The sequence below is a fragment of the Anguilla rostrata genome, chromosome 13 (assembly GCF_018555375.3).
Source record: "Anguilla rostrata isolate EN2019 chromosome 13, ASM1855537v3, whole genome shotgun sequence".
In the NCBI taxonomy this organism is placed as follows: domain Eukaryota; kingdom Metazoa; phylum Chordata; class Actinopteri; order Anguilliformes; family Anguillidae; genus Anguilla; species Anguilla rostrata.
Genome location: NC_057945.1, coordinates 36,434,438 through 36,459,318, shown reverse-complemented (window position 1 = coordinate 36,459,318; position 24,881 = coordinate 36,434,438). Strand labels below are relative to the sequence as shown.

The 24,881-nt window shown below is 42.2% G+C and overlaps 1 protein-coding gene across 1 annotated transcript in view; it reads right to left on the bottom strand.

The window, feature by feature from the left end:
• Nucleotides 1-1,867: 1,867 nt before the first annotated feature.
• slc41a1 (solute carrier family 41 member 1) overlaps nt 1,868-24,881 on the bottom strand; it is a 29,582-nt gene continuing 6,568 nt past the window's right edge. The window contains exons 3-11 of the mRNA XM_064304441.1: nt 20,805-20,912; nt 11,493-11,564; nt 10,056-10,200; nt 9,069-9,215; nt 7,904-8,051; nt 7,530-7,609; nt 7,123-7,257; nt 6,324-6,475; nt 1,868-5,844 (exon numbers count right to left, since the gene is read on the bottom strand). Coding sequence (XP_064160511.1) covers nt 5,659-5,844; nt 6,324-6,475; nt 7,123-7,257; nt 7,530-7,609; nt 7,904-8,051; nt 9,069-9,215; nt 10,056-10,200; nt 11,493-11,564; nt 20,805-20,912 — 1,173 coding nt within the window. The 3' untranslated portion in view covers nt 1,868-5,658. The remainder of the gene's footprint in view (nt 5,845-6,323; nt 6,476-7,122; nt 7,258-7,529; nt 7,610-7,903; nt 8,052-9,068; nt 9,216-10,055; nt 10,201-11,492; nt 11,565-20,804; nt 20,913-24,881) is intronic.

The window sequence follows — 24,881 nt, the reverse complement described above, 5'->3', positions numbered from 1 at the left end:
CCTTAGGTTTTTTTATTTTCAGCTGAAAAATAAATGTAATCATAAATGTCTTCAAATATATTTTTATTCATTTTTTACTCTCTGGATGTTGAATAAACATAATTTCCCTGCAGTCTGAATGAAAAAAAATCCATATTTATAATTTTGCATCATCTTGCCTTAGGTTTTTTATTTTCAGCTGAAAAATAAATGTAATCATAAATGTCTTCAAATATATTTTTATTCATTTTTTACTCTCTGGATGTTGAATAAACATAATTTCCCTGCAGTCTGAATGAAAAAAATCCATATTTATAATTTTAGCATCTTGCCTTAGGTCTTTTTTAATTTTCAGCTGAAAAAGAAATTTCATCATAAATGTCTTCAAATATATTTTAATTCATTTTTCACTCTCTGGATGTTGAATAAACATGATTCCAATTCAGTATGAATTAAAAAATTCTATATTTATAATTTTTGCATCTTTTCCATTATTTTGACAAAAGACTATAGCCTTAGGCCTTTTATTATTTTCAGCTGAAAAATAAATTTTTCATAAATGTCTTAAAATATATTTGTATTCATTTTTAATGTTCTGGTTATTGAATAAACACAATTTCCCTTCAGTCTGAATGAAGAAATTACATATTTATATTTTTTGCATATTTTCCTTTATTTTGACAAAAGCCTTTCATCTTTTTTATTTTCAGCTAAAAAGAAAATTTCATGAGAAATGTCTTCAAATATATATTTATTCATTTTTTATTCTCTGGATGTTGAATTAAGTTGTTTAATAAACATGATTTCTCTTCATTATGAACGAAAAAATTACATATCATTTTTGCATCTTTTATATTATTTTAAAAAATAAATTTAATCATTAATGCCTTCAAATATATTTTTATTCATTTTTTATTCTCTGGATGTTGAATAGACACGATTTCCCTTCAGTATGAATGAAAACTTTTTATATTTATAATTTTCCTTTATTTTGAGAAAAGTGTACAGCCTTTTATTTGTTCAGCTGAAAAAGAAATTTCATCATAAATGTCTTAAAATATATTTTTATTCATTTTTTACACTCTGGTATTTGAAGAAACATCATTTTTCTTCAGTCTGAATTTAAAAATTACATATTTATATTCTTTGCAGCTTTTCCATGATTTTGACAAAAGACTATAGTCTTATATCTTTTATTGATCTTTTTGATTGTCATCAAACCAGCAGACAGGGGAGTGCCACAGTTACATATATTCCAGGTCCTTCCTTCAGCAGATCCGAAGTACCTTCTCGGCTACACAACAACAGGACACAAGGAAAATAATCCCACTGCCAACCACCTACTCTGCATTTAGCCAAGCAGCTTATAAAAACATCAAATAAAACCTGGCCAGGACCCTACAGGACCCAGACCTGCTCCAGGACAAGATTATCTCCCCTACAAGAAAAATACATAATTAAACAAGCGCTTACAACCAACGCAGAAACTGCAAACATGGAGTAACCGGAAAAGATTGTTTTTTTCTAATCTAACCCCTGAACCTAACCATAAACCCTAGCTCTTACCTAGCCCTTACCTTAACCACAATCTAGCTCTAATCCCTAAACCTAGCCGAACCCTAACCTAATGCACCTACATCCTAAACTCTGAAGGTTTAGGTAAACCCAAACCCTTCCAAATTTTCGGTTATCCATAAAGAAATGCTAATCCTTTGCAGGACTTTAAACTGCTGCATTATAGCATCATAAATATAATTAATCACAATCCCTTATTTAGAGGAACGTGAGAGACAGAACTTGTTCTGGTCTCGCATGCACCCACGTACACTTCATTTCCTTGCTTCAGTGATGTGAACTTTAAGAGGACAAAAGACAAAGACTGCAGAAGTAGGGTACGAAATAATATACTCCTTTATTCCAGCAGTTTTACATGTAAATCTGTTTATGGGAGTCCAGACACAGACGTGTAGAGGCAGAGCATGAGGACACACTGTGGGGCGGAGAGGTGGGGAATGGAGACGCAGAATAGAGATGGAGAATAGAGAATGGAGATCATGCAGAATTTAGTGGGAGGGACAAAAGTCACACACAATTAATACAAAACAACAGAGAAGTGGCAAGAGGCCGTCCTGTGTCCTACCTGGCTCAATAGCATACATAAAAATTAAAAATTAAAATATAAATCTAAAGTGCCACTATGAAGTTTCCATTGACTTGTAACAGCAAAATAAGAAGAATGAAAAAAAAAAAAAAAAAAAAATCACAGACAGATCATATCCTTTAACAAAAAAAAAAAAAAAAAAAACACTTTCAGGAAGGTACCATCAACTTTTGGTTTTGACCTCCGAAGAAAACCCCCAGGAACGCCATTCCGAACAGACACAAGAACAGCCCGGCCTGTCAACACAAGATGCTGCCAACTTCCTCACTGAAATAAAAGGTGGCTTGGAGTCTTCAGTTTTTGATGCTCCATTTCCAGAGATGAACACAATTGGACATAAATGGGTACAAGCCAATCCTGCTACTGAAGAAGCAGCATATTTTATACATGTTTAGCTCTCATTTCTGTCGTCTTTCATATGTCAACCTCCGCTAGATCAGTTCATTTCACTTTTCAAAAAATCAGCTCAAGAACACAATGAAATGCAGCTTCACGTTTGACCCTCTACTTACGGTTTGTTAAGGTTCAGTATACTGGACCAGTGCGACTATGAGGTTTGTCAGCTATTAGGCACCACAATCTGATATGTTTGTTAGATTTGCCACAAATCTAGGGCGGCAAGCGAGGTTACTCTACTGGCCAGATGCACACACAAATAAACATATACCAGAGACGAAATAAAATTAAAAATAAACACCTTATTTATAGAATAAATATATGTATGTACAATTTTTTTCATATGCTTCTAGACAATAAATAAACTTCACTCCCCCTGAAAAAGTATTGACAACCAAATAAATGTGTAATAGTGGTAAAATCTTGGCACCAGTTTTGTTAACAGCAACAGTAAAATCGAAGGAGAACAAATTATGAACATTTAACTTGTAATTTAAACCAGGCAACTCTCAACACAGCTGCACCGTTCCTATCCCAAGACTGCCCCCGTGTGGTTGTTTGTGAGTATTACAGTACTACAGCACAAAATTATGTTCGACCATTTCATTCAGGTGTGGTCACCACAGTTGATGATATAAATTTTTTATCATCCATCACACCAAAACATAAAACAAAAAAAAAATTAAACATAACATAAAATTGATTTTAAAAAATCATTCGCAATAAAAAAATCATCACCATTTGAAATATACACATCTAACAGTCAGCTTGCCCTCCACACTGAAAAATGTATTGTGAAAATTGGGAAAACTCTCTTTAAGAGAAGAAAACATAATTTCTTTCATAAGCAATGAATATCAAATGCAATAAGTCCAGATAATGAAATCTGGTGGCCCCATATACAATACATAAATATGATCTGTGCAGCATTCCTTAAAAAGAACACCGAATATTGTTCAGTAATAAACAATTAATACAGATCCAAGTTATCCATCATTTTCTTTACATTTCTCATTACATCTTTGACTTCATGAAACTGCGGCAATTCACCATGTCTAAGTTCAACATTGACGTCTGTCCAGCCATCAAGCTGAATAAAACGGCTAGCTTGTACTGGCTCATTCACCTATTTGAGTTACAGTAATTCTATTTACTCACATATCCTAATTCTCAAGCATGCTAACATGCGCATTGTTGTTAAGGCCCTTGTTCGACGGTCACCAATAAACATGTTTTTTTGTTTTTTTTCCCCTCTCTTGTGGCTGAGGTATGGATATGCAGTTCAGGTCAAGTGAGCTATTCTTTACAAGGCTTAAGTCTTCTTATGGATAATTAGAACCCTGTACATTCCACGTTTCATGTGACAAGCTCAGAAGGCTCTTAAGAGTGTACTTGTAGGCCACTTGGACTAGGTTTAACTCCATCTCCTTTGGCAAATTCAAATAAAAACCTAAATAAATTTGTGCCTCATAACAAATTGGCAAGTGACTGTGTAAAAAAATTAAGAGGAAAGCTATTCATATTAATTTGTTAGGATGGTGAAAACAGCCCTTTGATAAACAAATGCTACACAAAACACTTTTGAACGTTTTATTTTTTTTTCTAAAGTTTTTGCTCATTCTAATTGTAAATGTATACCTGCCTCCTCTTTTCCTGTCTCTGCATCAGATGTCATTTCAATCTGATATGCTGCTCTAAGAAATATTTCAAGATTATTACAAATGTGTGTGATAAGTGGTTCACAGTCCCAAAATTAGAATTTCACAACTATGAGAAAAACCACGAAAAACCAGGAAAAAAACTCCTAAGATGACCGTGGTACCAGTGGTGGTGTCAATGAGGATCGATGGCTTTAATGATTCATTCAACACAAACCTCAGCAAGAAGCCAACATCTTAGCTGTGTGATTTCTGCAGGGGGCAGGTCGAACTTCCTGTTCACATCCCTTCTGAGGCCACTGAACATTAAACCTGTCACTCTGAAAATATATTTGGACAGTTATGCTTATCCGACATACATTAGAGATTCGCTCAATCATAAGGCTTGTGGACGTGTTTTAAGGCCAAAGATTTCCTCTCTGGTTGAGAGAGGCCATGGAAATAATAGCAGTACGCCATTACATGATCATTTCTGTGACCCCTGATTGAATTTATCTATGTGCGATTAAGAGCATTTTAATAAAAATTAAAAAAAAAAACGTTTAGTCAAAGCTTGCGCAGTTTCTTACTGCTGTCTTGTGCTGACGAATTAAAATAGTTCCAGTTAAGCACTTTTGCCATTTAGCATTTAGAAGTTGTCAGGAAAACAACAAACGTAGCTCTTGGCTCCCATCAAGTGTAAAAAAAAAATTTAAAAAAATTAAAATAATAAAACATTTTTTAAAAACCCTTGTGGGTAATAACAGCAGTGTTGTAAGAGGCCATGACCAAATTTCAAATAGAACCACCGTTTGCTTTAACCTCACAGTTGTAAAGAAGCCTCAGTCACCTGATTAAGCTTCAGTAAAGTCCGAACAGCCTGATTCTCAGCTGGAGTACAGTCCCAGGTGTGGTGCCAGACTGTCGGTCACCACCGCGTTCCAGTTCTGCGATTAGAATAAAACCTCTTTTATGACACAAGGACGTGAGACTCAGGAATTTTCAGGTAAATTACATTCTGGCCCGCAATCCCCCGTTAGGCTTGTTTCAATCATCCAAGTCAACGAGGGAGGGGAGGACACCAAAACAAAAATAAACCATCCTAAATAAACCATCGTATTCGTATAATATTCAACATTCATATGCATTTCTATCCAAATAGCACTTGGTGATTGAGCATTTCTATGTGTGTTTTTTATTTTTTTATTTTCGTTTTTTAAAATTTTTTGCTGTTTTTCATCGTTTCAAGTGTAAGTCGATCTCAGCCTTTGCAAATGTGGCCAACATGACTGGCCAAGGGAGAAAAACCCCATTGAAAAATAATGAGGTTTCCCTTCTCCCACTAAAAAAAAAAAAATGAAAACATATTAATATTAATAATAATAACAACAACAACATCAACAGCAACAACTCCTTAATTGCTCGAATAAATAAAGAGTCCCGTTCAGGAAGAGAGGCGGTGCGTTTTTCGGGGCGGGTGTGCCATTAGTCGCCCACGTCCGCATCGCGGTCCCCAATCAACCAAAGGATATGGAAGCACAGGGCCAGGAATCCGGTGCCCAGCAGATCCCCCAGGGCCGTCAAGTAGGGGATGGAGAAGTTGTCTGGATCCATGCCCCGCCCCCACATCCAGTTCACCATCCAATCAGCCAGGTACAGCAGGATCAACACCTGGTGAAGAGGAGGACGCTTGAAGTTTGGCTCCGATTAACCATTAGGTCACAAATAGGTGACTGGAGTGTTCTTAACTGAGCATTCTAATGCTGATGTCACAATCACTAACTGGTGACTGAAAGCAATGGAGTTCAGGAACACACTGACTTGGAATTTTGAAAACAACATTCCAGAGAAACCTACTCTTCTTAAAGGGTTGACCATGACTTGACCTCTCTGCAGAAACCGCTGCTGCTACTTCAACCTTTTAGTTATATTTTTCTGTTCTCCTCAGTGCATTCACCAGTACATTGCTACTACTGATCAACTGCTAATTAAAATTCCTTTCAGGTCAAACTCAACGCAGTGTTCTTACCCAATGCTACTCGCAAAAGAGTACTCACACCAGTACTCACATGCAAGTACATACTAAGCAGGCAGGTAAGGTACTGGTTGTGGACTGAATTGCAGAGGCGGTGAGGCAGAGACAAGGGTACCTGCAACAGTGCAGCGGTCATGTAAATTGCGATGAAGACGGTGGTCAGTGAGGTGTGGCCGCCTTGCATGGAGTTGATGGCGTAGAGGAAGACCAGGTGACCCGGCGCCACCAGGAGGAAGAGCACTCGGGCCGAGCGAGAAAGAGAAACATGGAGAGAGAGGGAGAGAGGAGAGCGAGAGAGGAGAGAGGGGAGGGAGGAGGAGAGAGAGAAGAGAGAGAGACAGAGAGAGAGAGAGAGAGAGGAGAGGGGGAGGAGAGAGAGGGGAGAGAGAGAGGGGAGAGAGAGAGGAGGGAGAGGAGAGGAGAGAGAGAGAGAGAGAGCAAGAGAGAGAAAGATAACAATGGAGAAAGAGATGGAAATAGACAGAAAGCAAGAGGGAGCGAGAGAGATCAAAATTAGACAACAAATCATGTTTTTTAAAGACTCTAACACAGGCAATCAAGCAGTTAGTCAGGAATATCTCATACACTTGCAGGAATATGTTTTATGCTTGCCGCACAAGCCTTCTACAGAGCACTTATAGCATAAATGATCATAAGAGGCCAGAAATAGCACTGCGGAGAGCTGTACGTTTGATTTTATCGAATTAACATGAAGCCGGTCCCATTTAAAATGCACCTCTGTGCTAATGGAAGCGCATGCCAGCTCAGCGCACATTCCATTAGCGAACAGGCCGAGGCTCGGTTCTGCTGACGACAGAGGCGGGCTCGCGGACAGCATGTCCCACCCACATGTCCCGCCCACATGCCCCGCCACCATGTCCCGCGCGGAACGCCGCTGGCGCCGCGGTGCTTACTCGAGCTGAAGAAGGTGGTGCAGGGGGTCGGGCACTTGCTGGGCGTGGGGTTGGGCTCCCCCAAGGGCAGGGCGACCAGGTGCAGGTAGGTGGAGATCCGACTGGCCTGCACAGCCACCAGGTTCCCCCCCACACCTGGGAAAACACACCGTTCACACATTTTACTTTTCAGCCATTTGGAATGACGCTCGTATCCAGAGCGACTTGCAATCAGCGCACAAAGAAAAAGGTCTAGATTCGTTAAACACCAAAATCCCAAGCATCAATTAATGAGAGTACAATGGCCAGTTCATAACACCCTGGCCATAGGTAATTCTTTCTCACTAAAATTAAAAAATGTAAGGGATATTAAAGTGTACAGTTCCCGCTGCAAATTTGCAGCAGGGAATTCCAGAAGTTATACTGACCATTGATGACTGGGGTGAAGACTGCCATTCCAGCAAAGTTGGGGTTGGACACAGTTTTATCCAGGATAAGGCCCCCAATACTGCAAGGAGAATTTCATTAGAACAATTACAGACAAAAAAATTCAGTGATACTTTCCGCACTATAGTATCATACATATTATTTAGACAAAAAATGCAGTAATACTTAACGCACTATAGTATCATATTATTTATCAACAACTACAACAACACTACTACTATCATTACACTATTATTACTACTACTCCTACTACTACTAGTACTACTACTACTACTATTACTACTACTAATAATAATAATAATAATAATTCCAAAAGACTGTGGTGGGTGTGGAACTCGCCGGAGCGCATCATCACCTGCTGATCGCCATGGCGATGATGACGGGCTCCCAGCCGGAGTACAGCACCTCGCGGGTGGAGGGAATGCGGCGGGCGATCAGAACCCAGACGGGCGTGAGCGCCACGAAGAAGGCGCACACCAGCGGGTTGGCGTAGTTGTTGTGGTCTGTCGAACGCGCAAAAACCAGAACGCAACGCAACGTCAGAGGGCGTGACTCACACACACACACAGAGAGCCTCGAGAAACCCACAGGTAAGTCAAATAATAATAATAATAATAATAATAAAAGTCAACCTCAACAAGTACCACCTAAGTTTTATTTGAGTCTAGAGAAAACCACAGAGGAACAACAACAGCAGAAAACTAAAACATAAAGTCAGCCTCAACAAGTGCCTTAGTCTCATTATTAGTCTTAAGAATAGGCTTGATACAGTGTTAGATACTATCTAGTCTGTAGGTAATCAGAGCACTAATTTAGTTAGGTGAGCATTGTTGGGCTGAATGGCTTGTTTTCATCATTATATTATGTTTTGTTATGTTATATTATTTTTAGACTTAAAAATCTAATTTCTATTACTTTTTTTTTTGCCAAATAAGACAAAAATATTGCAAATTAATGATATGAGAGACATACTGTAGACTGTTTTAATATTTGCCAATGGGGTAAGAAAATTTCACTTGACAAGCAAACAGAAACAAGCCAATATTTTCTACTGTTAAATTCTCATTGCAAGACTAAAACACTCGTAAAGAAAGACATTTCTGCAGTGACGTTCACATTCCCACGTCCTTCCCACATCAACCTCCAGGGCCTTCCCGTTAAACCTCGTACATAGATCCGGAAAACATCAGGCACTATTTATGAAGTGTTTATGTTCACATATATAGCCTTGCCAGACCTGAAAATCTGGATGGATCGGTTGAAGAACTGCCTATTTCTGCCTCTCTTTTAATGCTGGCACTGGGTGACATTTGTCAGCTGGTCATGTCATGCAGCGAAGGCTTTTCGGAGTACTTTTTTTCAGTCAGTATTCTAGAACTCCTCCGCTTTCAGTTACCAGCAGCGATTGTTACATCAGCATTAGAATGTCCAGTTGAGAACATTCTAATCGCATGTATGTGATCTCACACCCCTTGAAAGGTTTAAACACCAGAGATGGGCGGGAGACGTGCATTTCTCACCCAGCTGCTTGTACAGCCCCGTGCTGATGCCCGCCAACAGAGCCAGGGTGATGAGGTCGCCCAGACTGGCAGCGATGGGCGTCGCCACGTTGTCCGGATTGATGCCCACTTTCCTGGAGCCGATGATCACCCCGATCATGATGAGCCCTGTTGACAGAAAGCAGAGTTCTCAGTGAAAGGGGGGAGGAGGAGAAACACTAAATTATCTGCATTTTTTCAGCAAACAAAATTATCTGCATCTGTACTTTGAATAGAATAGAATAGAAGTAAAATGGAAAAGAACAGAATAAAATACTTTATTTCTTTTAAATATAGTATAAAATGGACATTTTCCTCCATTTCACTGCTCAGCGCAGGAGAAATGCATAACTGAGGGGAATGTACAATAATAAAAAACATCCAACATCAGAAAAAATCTGGTGACTATCAACTGCATCTTCATGTCTGTGGCCTCAAATCCTTCAGTAGTCCATTATTGAGGCTGGTAATTTCAGAGGGCTGAATGATTTTTTAAATTTTTTTACAGGAGGTTCTGTGTATCTGGTATCTGTTTCCCATGCTCTCTATTTCAATAAATGCCTGTGCCAGCAGTATTTTTGTGTTAAGAAATGGATTAAAATGTATCAACTACTGGCAGGAGAAAAAAATTGGAGGGGGGGGGGGGTTGTTAGCAAAATCTGTATTTGAATGCAGCTGTTGGCAGTCCCTTAGCCCTTTGAAGATTAGGTTTTTTGGAATGCTTTAAAAAAAAAAAAATTATTCCAAGTTAGTGTTCTAGAACTCCATTGCTTGACTGTTATTAAATCAGCGTTAGAATATTCTCTCAAGAACATTCCGAACACATACTTGCGATCTTTACACCTTAAAGGGTTAAAAAAGGGGGGTTTTTTTCTGGGTTTTGGGGTGCCACCCCTGTGGGCCCAGAGCCCAGAAGAACACAGGCTTTATTAAGGGACCAGATAATGGCGGGGGGCCAAGGCCTCTCACCCAGCAACAGAGACGCGATGAAGGCCGTGGACACGCTGCTGGCGCACAGCAGGACGGCGTGGCCCATCTTGAATTGGCCCTCGGGAATCCAGCCAAAGATGACTGCCGCGATGGAGGCCAGGAACCCCACCACGGTGGCCTGGACCTGCGAGGGGGAGACAGTGAGAGAGAGAGAGAGAGAGAGAGAGAGAGAGAGAGAGAGAGAGAGAGAGAGTGAGAGTGAGAGAGAGGGACAGAGAGAGAGAGAGAGAGAGAGAGGGAGAGAGAGAGTGAGAGAGAGAGAGAGAGAGAGAGGGAGAGACAGAGAGAGAGAGAGAGAGAGAGAGAGAGAGAGGGACAGAGAGGCAGTCCCGCAAAGTCACAACCCCGCCCCTTCCTGCCGACTCAAACATTCGTCCAATCGGCAGACGTGTCGGTTCAAAGGGATATTTCACTTTGGTATAACACAAGTAATTTTGTGGAGCGAAACTATTTTCTGATCGGCTACAAAGAAATGCAGCAAGCCATAGGTAGATTTTTTTTAAATGCACGCGCCCATGTGAATATGTTATCGTGCTCAAGGATACATCGTTTAGTTAAAATAAAAATAAAAACATTTTCCAAATCCTTTTTTTCTTTTATAGGGCAATAAAGCGTTGAAAATACATCAGATATTCAAAAAACCTGTGACCGTTTGTCGTTATTACTACTGTCTTTCATCGACCTATTATCCTCTGTAGCTAGTTTGTGTTTTAAAACGATTAATTTTGGCAAGGTCATGAAAGTGAATGAGAGTGAATGGTATCCACAAAACCAGGAGGAACGGTGCTGCCGTTAACGGTCAACAGGGACATCTCACGTTGATAACATTCACGCTACACAAATACAATGGGGTGAGCTCCACAAAATTACGTGTGCTATACCAAAGTGAAATATCCCTTTAACCCAGAAACTTTAGCTCTTGTTTCAGCTGTCGTCGACAGGTCAGGTGCAGAGTTTAAGTTTGACTTGGGGCGTTCGGTCACAGTGTGTCCACAAACCTCTGATTCTGGAGATTGGAAGCATTCCAGGATGAAGAGGTTGTTCAAACATTACACAAGTAAATGAGCAAACAACCTTTTTTTTTTTTACCTGAAAAGGTTATTTACCTGATTACTCCCCCACACTAAAGTAAATAAATATGATATAATGAAGAATATGCTCCAATTCAAGTGCCTGTAATGTCAAGCTTTACTGTAAATGTGTCTTTCAGATTCAGATTCAGACTCAAACTTTATTGATCCCAAGAAGGGCAATTAATTGCTAGACTCTCTAGATAAGACATTGTTCCAAACATAGGAAACCAATCTATGCTAAAAGAATACTGTAATAATAAGTAAATTCAGCGTGATCAATAAGGCCTTATCAGCCTGGGACTGGGATTTTTCAGGGCTCGTAGGCCTCGTGCTGTTTTCTTACCTGAATGAGCGCAAGGTTTCCCATGATCATGTTCCACATGTCCTTGGCAGTGTCCATGTGGCCGATGTTAGCCTGCGGAATCACAGGAAGACAGGAAGTACGTTTACAGCCGTCCTCCTCAATCGCAGGAAGACAGGAAGTACATTTACAGCCGTCCTCCTCAATCGCAGGAAGACAGGAAGTACGTTTACAGCCGTCCTCCTCAATCACAGGAAGACAGGAAGTACGTTTACAGCCGTCCTTCTCAATCACAGGAAGACAGGAAGTACGTTTACAGCCTCCTTCCTCAATCACAGGAAGACAGGAAGTATCTTAAGCGTCCTCCTCAACCACAGGAAGACAGGAAGTACGTTTACAGCCGTCCTTCTCAATCACAGGAAGACAGGAAGTACGTTTACAGCCGTCCTCCTCAATCACAGGAAGACAGGAAGTACGTTTACAGCCGTCCTCCTCAACCACAGGAAGACAGGAAGTACGTTTACAGCCGTCCTCCTCAATCGCAGGAAGACAGGAAGTACGTTTACAGCCGTCCTCCTCAATCGCAGGAAGACAGGAAGTACGTTAACAGCTGTCCTCCTCAATCGCAGGAAGACAGGAAGTACATTTACAGCCGTCCTCCTCAATCACAGGAAGACAGGAAGTACGTTTACAGCCGTCCTCCTCCATCACAGGAAGACAGGAAGTACATTTACAGCCGTCCTCCTCGTTTTAGGGTCGCTGAAACGACGTTCCCATCCACAAGGGGGCAAAGAGAACGACTGACTGAATGGGTGAAGAAAGCAGGTGTGTTGCTTTTCATTAGCTTGATGCTACATTGAAAGGTACGAGTGGATAAGCAAAGAGGCTCATGGAAGTCGGAGAAGCCTACATTGACTCAATAAAATGGATTCAGCAACGTATCATAATTGATCAAAAACCGTTTCAGATGTGTGTGTACACAGGGGCACAAGGCATAGCTAGGAATTGTGGGCCTGCTGAAAAAATATTGCTCTGAGCCCCCCAATTTTTCATTTTTGTGGGCCTTCTTTAGCAGTGGGCTCCCCCCAAGCTGTGTGGCCCCAAGAATTGTCACCACCACTAGCGATGGCCCTATGTTTCTCTGTGTGTGTGTGTGCACACACTGGCCTTGCATCTCTCCAAAGATCTCTTGAACAAATACTGGTCAGTTCTCCACACAAAGAACCTTTCATCTGTTACACACACTTTGTGTTCCCCTCCCCCATTCGCCACTCATCTCCTCTGTCTTAACTTCAGACACTAACGTCCAGAGTGTGCCTGCGGAGATGCGTACGCGACACCACTGGGTTTCCACTGCGGTCACAGGGCTAACACTAAAAGCGTAACTACACACATCAGAAAGGTTTCTCCCAACAAAAAAAACATTATCTTTTCATAATAATAATTTAAAAAATAGATTCAACAAGATGGATTTTCTACAGAAATCTTCATTTCTTCCACATTACGTGAAAGCTAATTCATGCGCACTTCCTGTAACAATTTTCCCCACATCTTTTTTTCTTCTCATTTCATTAATCTCATTACGATACAAAAACACCCCGTTGGAGCAAACTAAAACAGAAAAGAACCACAGAGAATAAAACACGAGAAAAAGAAACAGCTCTCATAGTGGAAGGAGACTGCTAATGTGAACTGGTGCATTCGTGTTTCACTCAGATAAGGGCACTCCTTTGTAATCTTGCATTGGGGACAGAGAGCCTGTGAGCTGTGTCAAGATTTCTCAGTACAACACATCTGCTTTCCAAAGGGCTTCTTGTCAGTTAGTGTCCCATCACCATCCTCCCGAAAGGTCTATTGCTATATTTATTGATTGGGGAGGTGCCAGTTGAAATCCAAAATGGAGTGGTACGACCTTGGTTCAACTCTCACTGTAACGAGCGGACAGAGCCTGGTTTCAATGAGCACGTACAGTGCCATGTTATACTGTCAATGGCATGTGTACTGAATGCAATGTCCTGGGGTTGCAATGTCTCCTACGGTGAAATTGTTCATATCATTGTTTAACCCCAAATGTTTAATTTGAGCTCTTTAATTGCTGAGGACAAAAATATATAAGCACCTTTGCCAAGTCATATAGGTTCTGAATTACTAATCTATGTCAGACAGACAGACAGACAGAGAAACACACATGGATTCCTTCACAGAAAAGGTTGAGTAAGACAGTTTTTTTTTTTACGTAAAGGGCCCTAATCAAAAAAGGAAACCCAGGCCAACCCAGAAACCAAATGAGAGAGAGAGGGGGAGAGAGAGAGAGAGCAAGTGAATAAGAGAATGGGAAGGAGGGAGAGAGAGAGAAAGAGAGAGAGAGAGAGAGAGAGAGAGCAAGTGAATAAGACAGAGCGAAAGGGAAGGAGGGAGAGAGAGAGAAAGAGAGAGAGAGAGCAAGTAAATAAGACAGAGAGAAAGGGAAGGAGGCAGAGAGAGAGAGAGAGAGAGAGTGAATAAGACAGAGAGAAAGGGAAGGAGGCAGAGAGAGAGAGAGAGAGAGAGAGAGAGAGAGTGAATCAGTGGATATCTCCCTCTCCCCACAGTGGTTAAGCTCCACAGCGGTCCCCCGTGCGCTGGGAGCGCGGTGTGCTCGTCACAGGCGCGGCCGTATCACTGTTTAACTGCGGCCGGCAGAGCCCGGCATAGGGCCTCACAGCCAGGGCTCCAACCGCCTCAAACCGGTTTGCGGCAGTTAACCGCTTAGTCGCGCATCCACTTGCAAGCGAACCGCCAAGACCTTTCTCTTTTTTTTTATAGTAAAAAAATGTTTTTTTTCTTTTTTTTTTTTTGTTGACAAAACCCCACAGGACTTTACCGTAGAGGAGCCGTGATATAACTATAAGCAGCTAGCGAAATTCAGAAGCCCATTGAGTGGGGCGCTGAAGGAAAGGAGCAGACTGCAACCTCGCAGGCAAATGCTTTTGTGCCTTTGTGTCCACAGCGTCCAGCCAGGAGGGGATGTTGGCGCTCTCTTTTGGCTCGCCCGGACGTAGCCGCAGAACGGTTCAGAACCCCCTCGCCACAAAGGCAGCGTTAGCGCACAGCTCCTGGGCTGCAGAGAGAGACGGGCAGGGGCACAGTATTACCGGGAGTTTGTGAGTGTGTGTGTGTGTGTGTGTGTGTGTTTGTGTGTGTGTGTGTGCCTGTATGTGTGTCTGTGTGTGTGTGTGTGTGTGTGTGTGTGTTTGTGTGTGTACGTGTGTGTGTGTGTGTGTGTGTGTGTGCCTGTATGTGTGTCTGTGTGTGTGTGTGTGTGTGTGTGCCAGTATGTGTGTTACGTGTGGCTGCACGTGCATGTGAGTGTGTGAGAGTGTGTGTGAGTCAGGTGTGTGTGTGCGTGTGTGTGTGTGTGTGTGTTTGTGAGCAGTAGTGTGCACTCTGTGAGTGTCTCTGTGCGAGTATTTGCTGGAAGCAGGGTACTGGGGTGTGGAGGGATTCTTGTTATGCTGCCAGCAGCTTGCTCTTTCCAAAGTATCGGTGGCAGGTGACCCTAACTTGGTCACAGTGACAAGAGTAGCAGGGCCTAGCAGTCCCACACTGCACACTGCTTCCGCAGAACACGCCAGAGGGGCGGGGCAGGCCTCCCACTGGACGCGATAAGAGGATTGGGGGGGGTTGGGGGGGTTGGTGGTCGAGGGGGAGATAAGAGGCGCGGGGCGGGTAGGCATGTCACGCCACACCGAAGCCCGGGGAAATCAAACCCCCCCCAATGCCCCCCCCCCCCCCCACGGACAACCAGGCCCCTGCTTCCCAGCAGCCCCGCGCCGGGGAGCTGCTCTGTTGGGCCGGAGCTGCAGACACACCGACTCCCCTCAGGCGCTTTTACGGGGGGCTCTGACATCACACGCACTGCGAGAGAGATAAAGGGGGGCCGCACTGACTTCCTGGGGTCTCTGCCCCGGGGGTCAGTGATTACAGCTGAGAGCCGCTTTACTACACCACCAGATTCCGCTCGGGGCTTCATACCAAAGATGGCAGCCCTCAGCAGGAGCCTGAGGAGATGTGCCTATCCAGCCTCCATTACATTTCAAGCCATTTTGCGGAAACTGCAATAGGAAGAACGGCTCGCCATTGTATTTTATTTAAAAATAATATTGCGAGGGTTGCCGGTATGAACAGCGCGTTAAATGCGTCTATCCAACGTCCGATACATTTAAACCATTTTGCAGAAACTGCAACAGAAAGAATGGCTCGACATTACAAATTTCATCTAAAAATAATACTGTGAGGGTTACCACCATGAACAACATGTTAAATGTACAGGATTGATTTAGAAAAAAAAAGGGATATAGCAATAACAATTGATAGGGAGAGGAAGAGACCGGTCTTCAACAGTTTTTACTGAGCGTTCTAACATCTGCAGGTATGCAATTCTGGCATAAATTATTATGCTGTCAGAACACAGTTCCATTTGCTACTGTTTCTCCGTCTGATTTACTAACGCAATCAGGCAGAGCAGCAAACATTTCTCGCAAGGGCGTAAGTGAGCCGATCTGAATTCCTCTGCCGCTCTGCGACACAAAGGAGACCTTTTTTCCATGGAAAAAGAAAACCCCCCTGTGGTTAAAAATAAGTGGTCTCGTGAATTTAATTCCCTCTGGTAAGCTTGTAGAGGATTATATTTTTTTTAAAATAGGGGCATCAGAAAGGTAGCGTTGCGCCTAATCTGCAGATAATTAGGGAATGGAAAAGGGAAAAACGTGGCCCAAAAAAGGTGAGCTGAGGTTTGGCACAGAGGGGAAAAGGCCCTTGGGCAGGGAAAATGTCACGTGTCAAAATGTAAAATGCCGTTCACCTGTTGGGGGGGGGCGGGGGGAGAAAGCTAATTTCCGAGATGAATAGAAAGCATGGGAATCGAGCGCGCAACTGATGAAGGAGGACAGGGAAACACTTGAACCAATGCTGGAAAAAAAAAAAAAATACGGCAAGAATTACGACAAATGAAGTACAGCCTGTGCTTTCTTCACTTAACATTCTGGGGCTGACACAACAATCACTGCTGGTGCTTGAAAGCAATGGAGTTCTAGAATGCTGACATCTAATTCTAGATTTTATTTCTTTTGTGGGGGGAGAGGGGGTGACATTCCAAAAAAACCTACTCTTCAAAGGGTTAATCCCAGTACATGTGTCCATGGCCAAGTCTGGCCCATTCTTACACTGGCTCGCATCTGATTAATGCAGATTGGATAACTAGGTGAATATGGATTTACAAAGATAACTTTTGATGAAATGAGAAAAATGTGGACATCAAATTCTTTGTAAAAATAAATAATTGGGCCCCAATGAATCTTTGGTTAAAATTTTTTATCCCTTTTAGCTACTTCATAAGCTTTATTTTTTGTGTTATTAATAACTATAGCTAATGGCACACACACACACAATGTAAACATTGTACAAACTGTGCTTTTACCAAACTTTACAAAGTACCTACAACGGAGGTACAAACTCATAACAAATTTGACAAAACATCTTTACATAATTTCAATAGCATGCAATAGTATCTAGTAAATAGCAAACATATCGTTAAATGTGTGCCAAAGAAATCTGATCACATTTGGTTAAAAATGTTTACCTTATATATTATGAATTTTTGCTATTGGAATTCATAGTAACAGGCAGAAGAGCACTTAACTGACTAAATTATTGCTTTGATGTAGAACATGACAATTGTTTAAATTCTTCCATCCTCCGCTCTGAACATTTTTCATCACGCAATCGAAAATGTTGTGGGGTTTGCTCAGAGCATTTATGCAGCGGGTGAAGGTTCGAAAAACAGTGAGACTGAGAGGGATGTTTTTTACGAAGGCCCACAATTGGCTGGCCCCTGTGTTTAAGGTTCAGATAAGAAACAGGGCTTTGCTTCTATGGGTGAGTGACTGGGATGGGAGATTACGGCTGTGCACATTACTGGGGCAAGACCTTGTCACAGAAGTAAATGCTCCTCAAACGAAAAGGAACATTTCGCAAGCCTACCTGCCGAGCTATTCACAAAGCCCTCCCGCTGTTCAACAACTCGGGAGTGTTTTTGGAAATGGGAGACCTTAAAAAGCCGACCATATTTTTTAGAAGTGTTGCAAAATTGCACAAAACCCTCGAACACCTCTTCAAACCTATCTTGCTGTTATCTAGAAACTGGGAAAGGGCCAGTTGTTCAGTCCACATATTTGCCTCTTCTCAAAACAATACAGATAAACATCCATATCATATTGCCATATGGCTTGTGTTTTTAGTAGCAGAACTAAAAAAAAAAAAACAAGGATTACATTCTTGAATCCAGCACTCTCAATTAATATAGGCCTATATACCTTCAGTCAATAGCAATATAAATATTACCAAGGTAACAAAATGTCAAATGGCAGAACAGTGATTAGTACTCTTGGTAAGTTCGTAGTTGTTATTTTAAACTACAAAATCTGGGAATGCTAAACAGGGGTGTTTAATCAATTGAAAGGGGTATATTTGCTTCTCTTATAAGGAATCTAAGGCACAATCATAAACTCATTCATAATAATAATAGAAGAAATCATGTGTACTTATGAAACAAACAAACAAAAAAAGCTATTTCACAAGTGGTTTGAGCAAATAAAACATTGACTTGACATAGAATGCTCAGAAAAATGTGGTCTGTGGTCACTGAAAAGCCCTGTGCCAAAACAGCAGCCTGCCGTCTCCAAAGTCAAAGCCACAATACTAAAAATTCCATGAGTCATTTCCTAATCTGCATCTGAATCTGAGAGAAATGAGACAGAGGCTCCGCCCACTGCAACATCCGTATGTCCCTGGTGATCTTGGTAAATGGTAAATGGACTGCATTTATATAGCGCTTCTATCCAAAGCGCTTTACAATTGATGCCTCGCATTCACCAGAGCAGTTAGGGGTTAGGTGTCTAGCTCAGGGACACTTCGACACGCCCAGTGTGGGGATTCAAACCGGCAACCCTCCGACCGCCAGACAACCGCTCTTACCTCCTGAGCTGTGTCGCCCGCTACATCGTAAGGCACCGTGTGCCTATCCCTGATTCCCCTCTGATCCGAGTCACCGAGTTCACCTGCCCTTCTGAGGCCAGCAGGTAAACGTAAACATCAAGTGACGAACCAGATGCTGCCGCAACAATGCGTTGAGCCGAGAAAGCTCCCCATGGGGGGAAAAGTGCTATTTCAGTCAGCGAACAATACAGACTTTAATACCGCTCCGACACGGGCTCCTCGATGTCCACATTGATCAGGCTTCTCGGGTTTTCTCTCCCGTCTGCTGCGACGGTGCGCTTCGCATTCCTTTCACCGTCACAAAGGAAGGCAATTTTCAAACGAATTAGCCGAGCTTGAGCGTGACCGCGGAGCGGCTTTGGAATTTTCGTTCGACCTGAAGCTCACCTGCCTGCTACCCGAAACGTCTTTGAAGCGGGGAGAAGAACATTGCGGGCTATTTAAACCGAGGAGGGAGGGAGGGAGGGAGAGAGAGAGAGAGACAATTGCACCATTCATTAGATGGCTGACTCTTAATCACAGAACAGTTGGCTTGCAGGGCCTACAATGGGGCGAAAAGGACATCGAATGGATCAGTGACTCATAAGGTCAGAGGAGGAAGGGAGAAGGACTGCCATGAGGATCGCACAGAGGAAAGAGGAGCCTTTAAGAACCGGCTGCACGGGATGTAGGACACTGTGACGTAAAAAAAAGTACTTACCTGAGCTATACCAGCCTCTCAACAGGGCTCAATTACAGTCAAATATCAGGTAGTAAGCGCTAAGTCGGCAGGGAGGCTTGGCTTGGGCCCTGCCCAGGAGATATTTTTGCACTGGTGAGCACAGTTCACCGTGCCAAATGCTAATTTTGGTAAGAACTTCCTGGGCGACATTATTAGCTTTGTGCCAAACTGAATATGACCCTTTTGTAAGGCAAGGTAAACCCATGGGACTAGGTGAAAGATATTCCTGCATGTTTTTTTTCTTCTTTCTAACTGTAATATCCAATAATTGTTATAGCTATGTAAATGAATAAGTAAACACTGCACTGTCCCCTTGCTAATAGCCAAGGGGAAATTGAGATGCTTTGAACAACTGCGGGAAACACCTAGTCATACTAATACGCAAACTAATACGGAAAAAGAAAAACACAAAAATTAAAAATTGACAAATACTGAATTTACAGCTTTGGAAAAAAAACACAACAATTTTAAATCTGAATGTCTTAAAAAGCATTCACAGATAAAAGAGTTTGAAAGCCCTTGATAAAAAAAAGAAGCCTCACCACAACAGGGCCAACAGGGCTTAGGAAAAAATGAAAAACATTGGGGAAGCACACTGGGGCTTTCCTCTGACTCAGCAACTGCTGTATGACAGAGCCCCATGGGTCTGCTGCATGCTCGTCTCACACACACACACACACACACACACACACAAGCGCACACACATACACACACACACATGCACACACACACATACACACGCGCGCGCACACGCACATGAACACACATACACACACACACACACACACACACACATACACACACACACACATACACACACACACACACACACACACACACACACACGTATTTACAGTACAGGGTAATGCACCAAATTTGTCCCCACAAAACAGTTGCATTTCAGGGGTACAAAAGACCACTACGGGCAGGAGGCAGCTGTTATAATCATGCAGGAGACATGTCTGCCGGTTTGTTTTTGATTGACGAGCTCTCCTAAGACTGGATCTCGGCCTCCTGCACAGCCCCTTCTCAAAACAATCAATGACGGCGTGTTTTTATCCCCGCCCCCTTAACGTGTCACTAACCAGAAACACCTCAATCACTGAATAGCTCCATTTTAACATCAAGGTAGCAGTTAAGATTCATTTATTTTACAAAAAACAAAAAAGGTTGGATTTTAAGTTCGGCCCACAAATAGAAGACAACTATTGGCTCTTTAGTTAGCAAGCAAGGTCATTCCATCCAATCCCAACCCTCGTTTCCACTGTGACACTACTCGTAGTACATTACTTCCTGATGCACACAGAGGTCGTTTAGCACCCTAAGCAGCACCAACAGCCGTCTTCACAGCCTGCACCCAGTGGACCTAAGAACTCCCCCTTTTCGCTCTGGCCAAAAACTGCACTGTACTGTGCTGTAGATTTGACTATATTAAGACCATTAACGGCAACCTTTCAACTTCACACTGATGCAGTATGGACAATGAGACAGACTCAATGTGAGTGTGTGTGTGAGAAAGAGAGCGAGAGAGAGTGAGAGAGCGAGAGCGAGAGAGGGGCAGTTCATTAGGATTGGAGAGGGAAGAGATGGTTACTTACTGCCGTGGACAGTCGAGAGGCCAGGGTCATCTCCAGGTTCCCCTTCAAACCCAGGAGAGCGGGCACCAGAATGAACACCTCTGTCACCTCGGTGAACACCGTCCAGTGCTGTCGGCACAAACAGCACCGAGAACATCAATCACACAGATGGTAAATCAGCAAACATCACACTGTGTTCCGACTGTAATGGGTCACCCTGACTGGAGAATTTTGTACTCGCCATTGCTTTTTAAACCCATATCAGCATAAGGTAAGTTGTAAGGTGTAAGATCACGAATATGTGAATAGAACGTTCGAAACTGAACATTCTAATGCTGATGTGAGAATCGCTACTGATAACTGAACACAGTGGAATTCTAGAACACTGGCTTAAACTTTTGAAGAAAAAAAAAAAACATTCCAAAAAACCTACTGTTCAAAGGGTTCATAAATATCTGATAGAATTTCAATGAGGAAGCATTTCGGTATTATCAGAAAAATGTGGCTAATACCCACATCAGAGTGAATTGCTAATATAACTGGCACGAAACTGAAGAAAAAAAAAGAGAAAAAAAACAGGCTGGAAAGTCAACACACACGCAATGCAACTGTCAGTGTGTACTAGAAACATCTATTGATACTGAAATAGTTTGTGGACATGGAGAAACCGGAACTAAAATGTAGACAACAAAGACAATGCTTATGCCTGCTTGTTGTGTGCATGGTAGGGTGTGTGGATTTAATTTCATTCATGTGACTATGATGAAGTCACAGTTTACAAAGGCACCAGGACAGGGGTATCAACAGTACAACCAGGACAGGAAATGATACAATAATTCACCATTTAAAGACTTTTTAAAAATTAAATTCACAAAGTAACACGCTTGTGAGAATAGCCCCAGTGCCTATTTTATTGTAACTAGTTGTATATTCATAGAACAAAGCGCATTCAGATGGATGTAATGAGTGGCTCTGCGTAAAGAGATTGTATTCATAAATCACAGGCGTGGTTTAATGGTTTATGAACGTAAAGTCAGTGAACATGCAGCACAATGTGATTCTGCATCCTAGAATAAGTTTTATTTGGGTTGGAAAATTATACGGAAGGTGCTTATGGACTGAAGATGGCTGCAGTACAGGAGTGGCAGAGCATCACCAGGGAAGACACCCAGCTCCTGTGATGTCTGTGGGTTGCAGACTTCAGGCAGTCATCAAATGTAAAGGATTTGCAAGCAAGTACTAAATCTGATGACTTTATTTAAGATTGTGTACATCTGATCAAATACTTTTGCTCCCCTAAAATGGGGGGACTATGTAGAAAAAAGGCCTGCAATTCCTACAGGGATCACCCACTATTGATGTCAATACCCTCAAATTAAAGCTGGCATTTTAGCCTCACATACATTGTTTTATTTCATTTCAAATCCAATGTGCTGGAGTACAGAGGCAAAACAACAAAAATTGTGTCTATATATATACAGTATATGTGTGTGTACGTACGTGTGTGTGTACAAACATATAACATCTGTGCTTGATTTTATTTATTTTATTTATTTATTATATTTTATTTTATTTTATTCTAGTTATTATTATTATTATTATATACTATGTTGGTTTTACTGTTGCTATATTCTGTGATCTTTTATTCTACTTATTGTGTCTTAAATGTTTTTGTAATCTCGGCTACATTGAAAATGAGGGCCTGGCCCTCGATTGCACCTCCGAGAATTAAATAAAGGTTATGATGATGATGGTTATGATAAACATATAAACACACGAGCACACATGCACGAACACACACACACACACACATATTCCCGGAATCCGCACTCAAACACCTGTCCAATGACTCAGCGATTATTCCCCTGCTGTGTTTTTTTTTTTTCCCCACTGCTGATGACTTTGCAGTTTCCACTTAGTGCCTATACAGGACTGAGACTGAAGCTGCAGGAACTCAACCCACTTCTGAGAAATAAATAAATAAATAAATAGATAATCAATAACGGAGAGAAAGTGCTTCGCTTTAAACCACCAGCATGGCGGACACAGAGCAATTACACCGCCAACGGAAGACAGCTGGATCGATGCTGCAGGCCCATAAACGTTCCCCGAAGAGGAGGAAGCGCAAAGATGATGCCGCTGAAATCTTAGGGCGTCTGATATCCCCCAGCAATAAGCAGATCTATAAAAAGCCTTTTCTTTATGAAAGTACGCGAGTGCCAAGAATGCGTGTGCTGAATATTTGGACCTGGATTTTGTAGATATGATTAAGATTTTTTTTTTTTGGTATTTGGGTTTTTTTAAAATTTTATTTTATTTTTTGAGATGATGTCATGCATCTTTAGAACAGTCTTCTCTCATTGTCCTTTAATCCAAAACTGTAAACCTATCAGGAGACTGGCCTCCAGACACCGGGCCTTTGACTTCCTGGACCTGACGCCTGCCCTCCTCCACCACCCCCCCCGCCCCCCTGCCCCCCCCCGCCCCTCCGCCCGTCCCCCCCACCTCTTAAAGGGAGACGTGTGACGTTGTTCCAGCGGTAACGATGGCCCCCGGCCAACTGTTCCATGCGCCTCGGTTCTGTGAATCCAGCGAGCAGGGGCAGGGGGGGCTCAGGTTTCCGAGTTACGCAACACAGCCTGTGTGTCACGGCGCCCGTGTTCCAAAGCATATATGGTCACAGTGGAATCCAGACCCCCCCCCCTCCCAACCCACCCCCCCCCCCTTGGCTTGAACCCTGGGGTGTGACCTGTATGGGACCATAATAGCTTGGCAGTAACTGCACACAATGTGACACCCTCCCAAAAAAAAAAAAAAGTTCAGCGGGGGCACGTGAAAGCTTATCGGCGTCTTTGAAATTGTTTGGCGATTATTCATATCCATACAGAGCATTAAATTAGGTCCTGTGGCACACTGAATGTTTCCGGGGTCAATGTTAAGTGTTCATTATGCTCTGACAGTGCGGTGGGTGACACCAAATCGATCGCCTTAAATGACAGATTTACAAATGCACGGCACAATGAAATTCTTTCCCCGAGTTAAGTATAATTTAGACAGGAATCACAGTTTTTCCACTAGCTTAATTCTTCCACTGGATACTAAACTGGAAACTAAATAGAAAGCCTGAGATTAGCACAAGCTAAACCCTTAAGCTGTTAAAATTCAGTAATTAGAGGGTGTGTTCTATTTGGTACTATGTGTTGTAAGATGAACTCTCGTGAAATTGAACGAATTATTAATAGGAATGGAATCTTGTGCTGCTTGGCTAATACGAAGTCTGTGCTGTGAATTTAGTTCAGGTACTTTACATTACCAGTGAAAGAACAGAACAAAGCCATAGATTTTCATAAGATGAAACCCGGCTATCCCAGGTCAACAGACCCCATAATGTTTATCAGAAAAAAATACATCCACACCCTCTTTTCACAGTGAACTCTGTAATGAAAGGATTGAATGAAGGATTCTTAATGTTTTAGACCAAAAAATTACCACTAAAATGGCTGCTTGTGTGCAGCGATGGGATCGTTTACAACGTTTAATATTGTTGTTTTCCTGCCTCTCTAAAGAGAAAAGTTTGCAGTTCTTCTGTAGTTTTTTTGGTTTGGGACAGCTGGATTGTGCCCATTGTTCTGTGGCTTCAACCGCACGTCAGAATATGATGCAGTAATGGCAAAATCTCCGGAAAACTCAACAAACAAGTTTCCCAGCATTCCTTGGGTGTCCAGCTCTGTGTCCAAATTAATGCTTGTGCCATGAAACAAACAAAAAAAAAAGCCATATCACAATCTTTTTCAGGAAGAAGAAAAACAAACAAACAAACAAACAGACATGAAAGTCTGCACCTTCAACATCAATATCAGTTTCCTCCAGGTGCAAGGGAAAAACAAAGATGGTTTAAAAAGACAAGCAGTGTTAGTATTTGTGGCCTGCTAGACAACAAAGTATCATGTGTGTGAGGCACATCGATGGGTGAACATATGACACGAATGAAGGTGGAGCCTGAAATCTCACACAGCTACTGTATGACATTCAGATTGGTGTTTGACATTTTTCTCTGGGTGACCTGTTCTAAGAGAAGACAAAGCAGAGTACACTTTT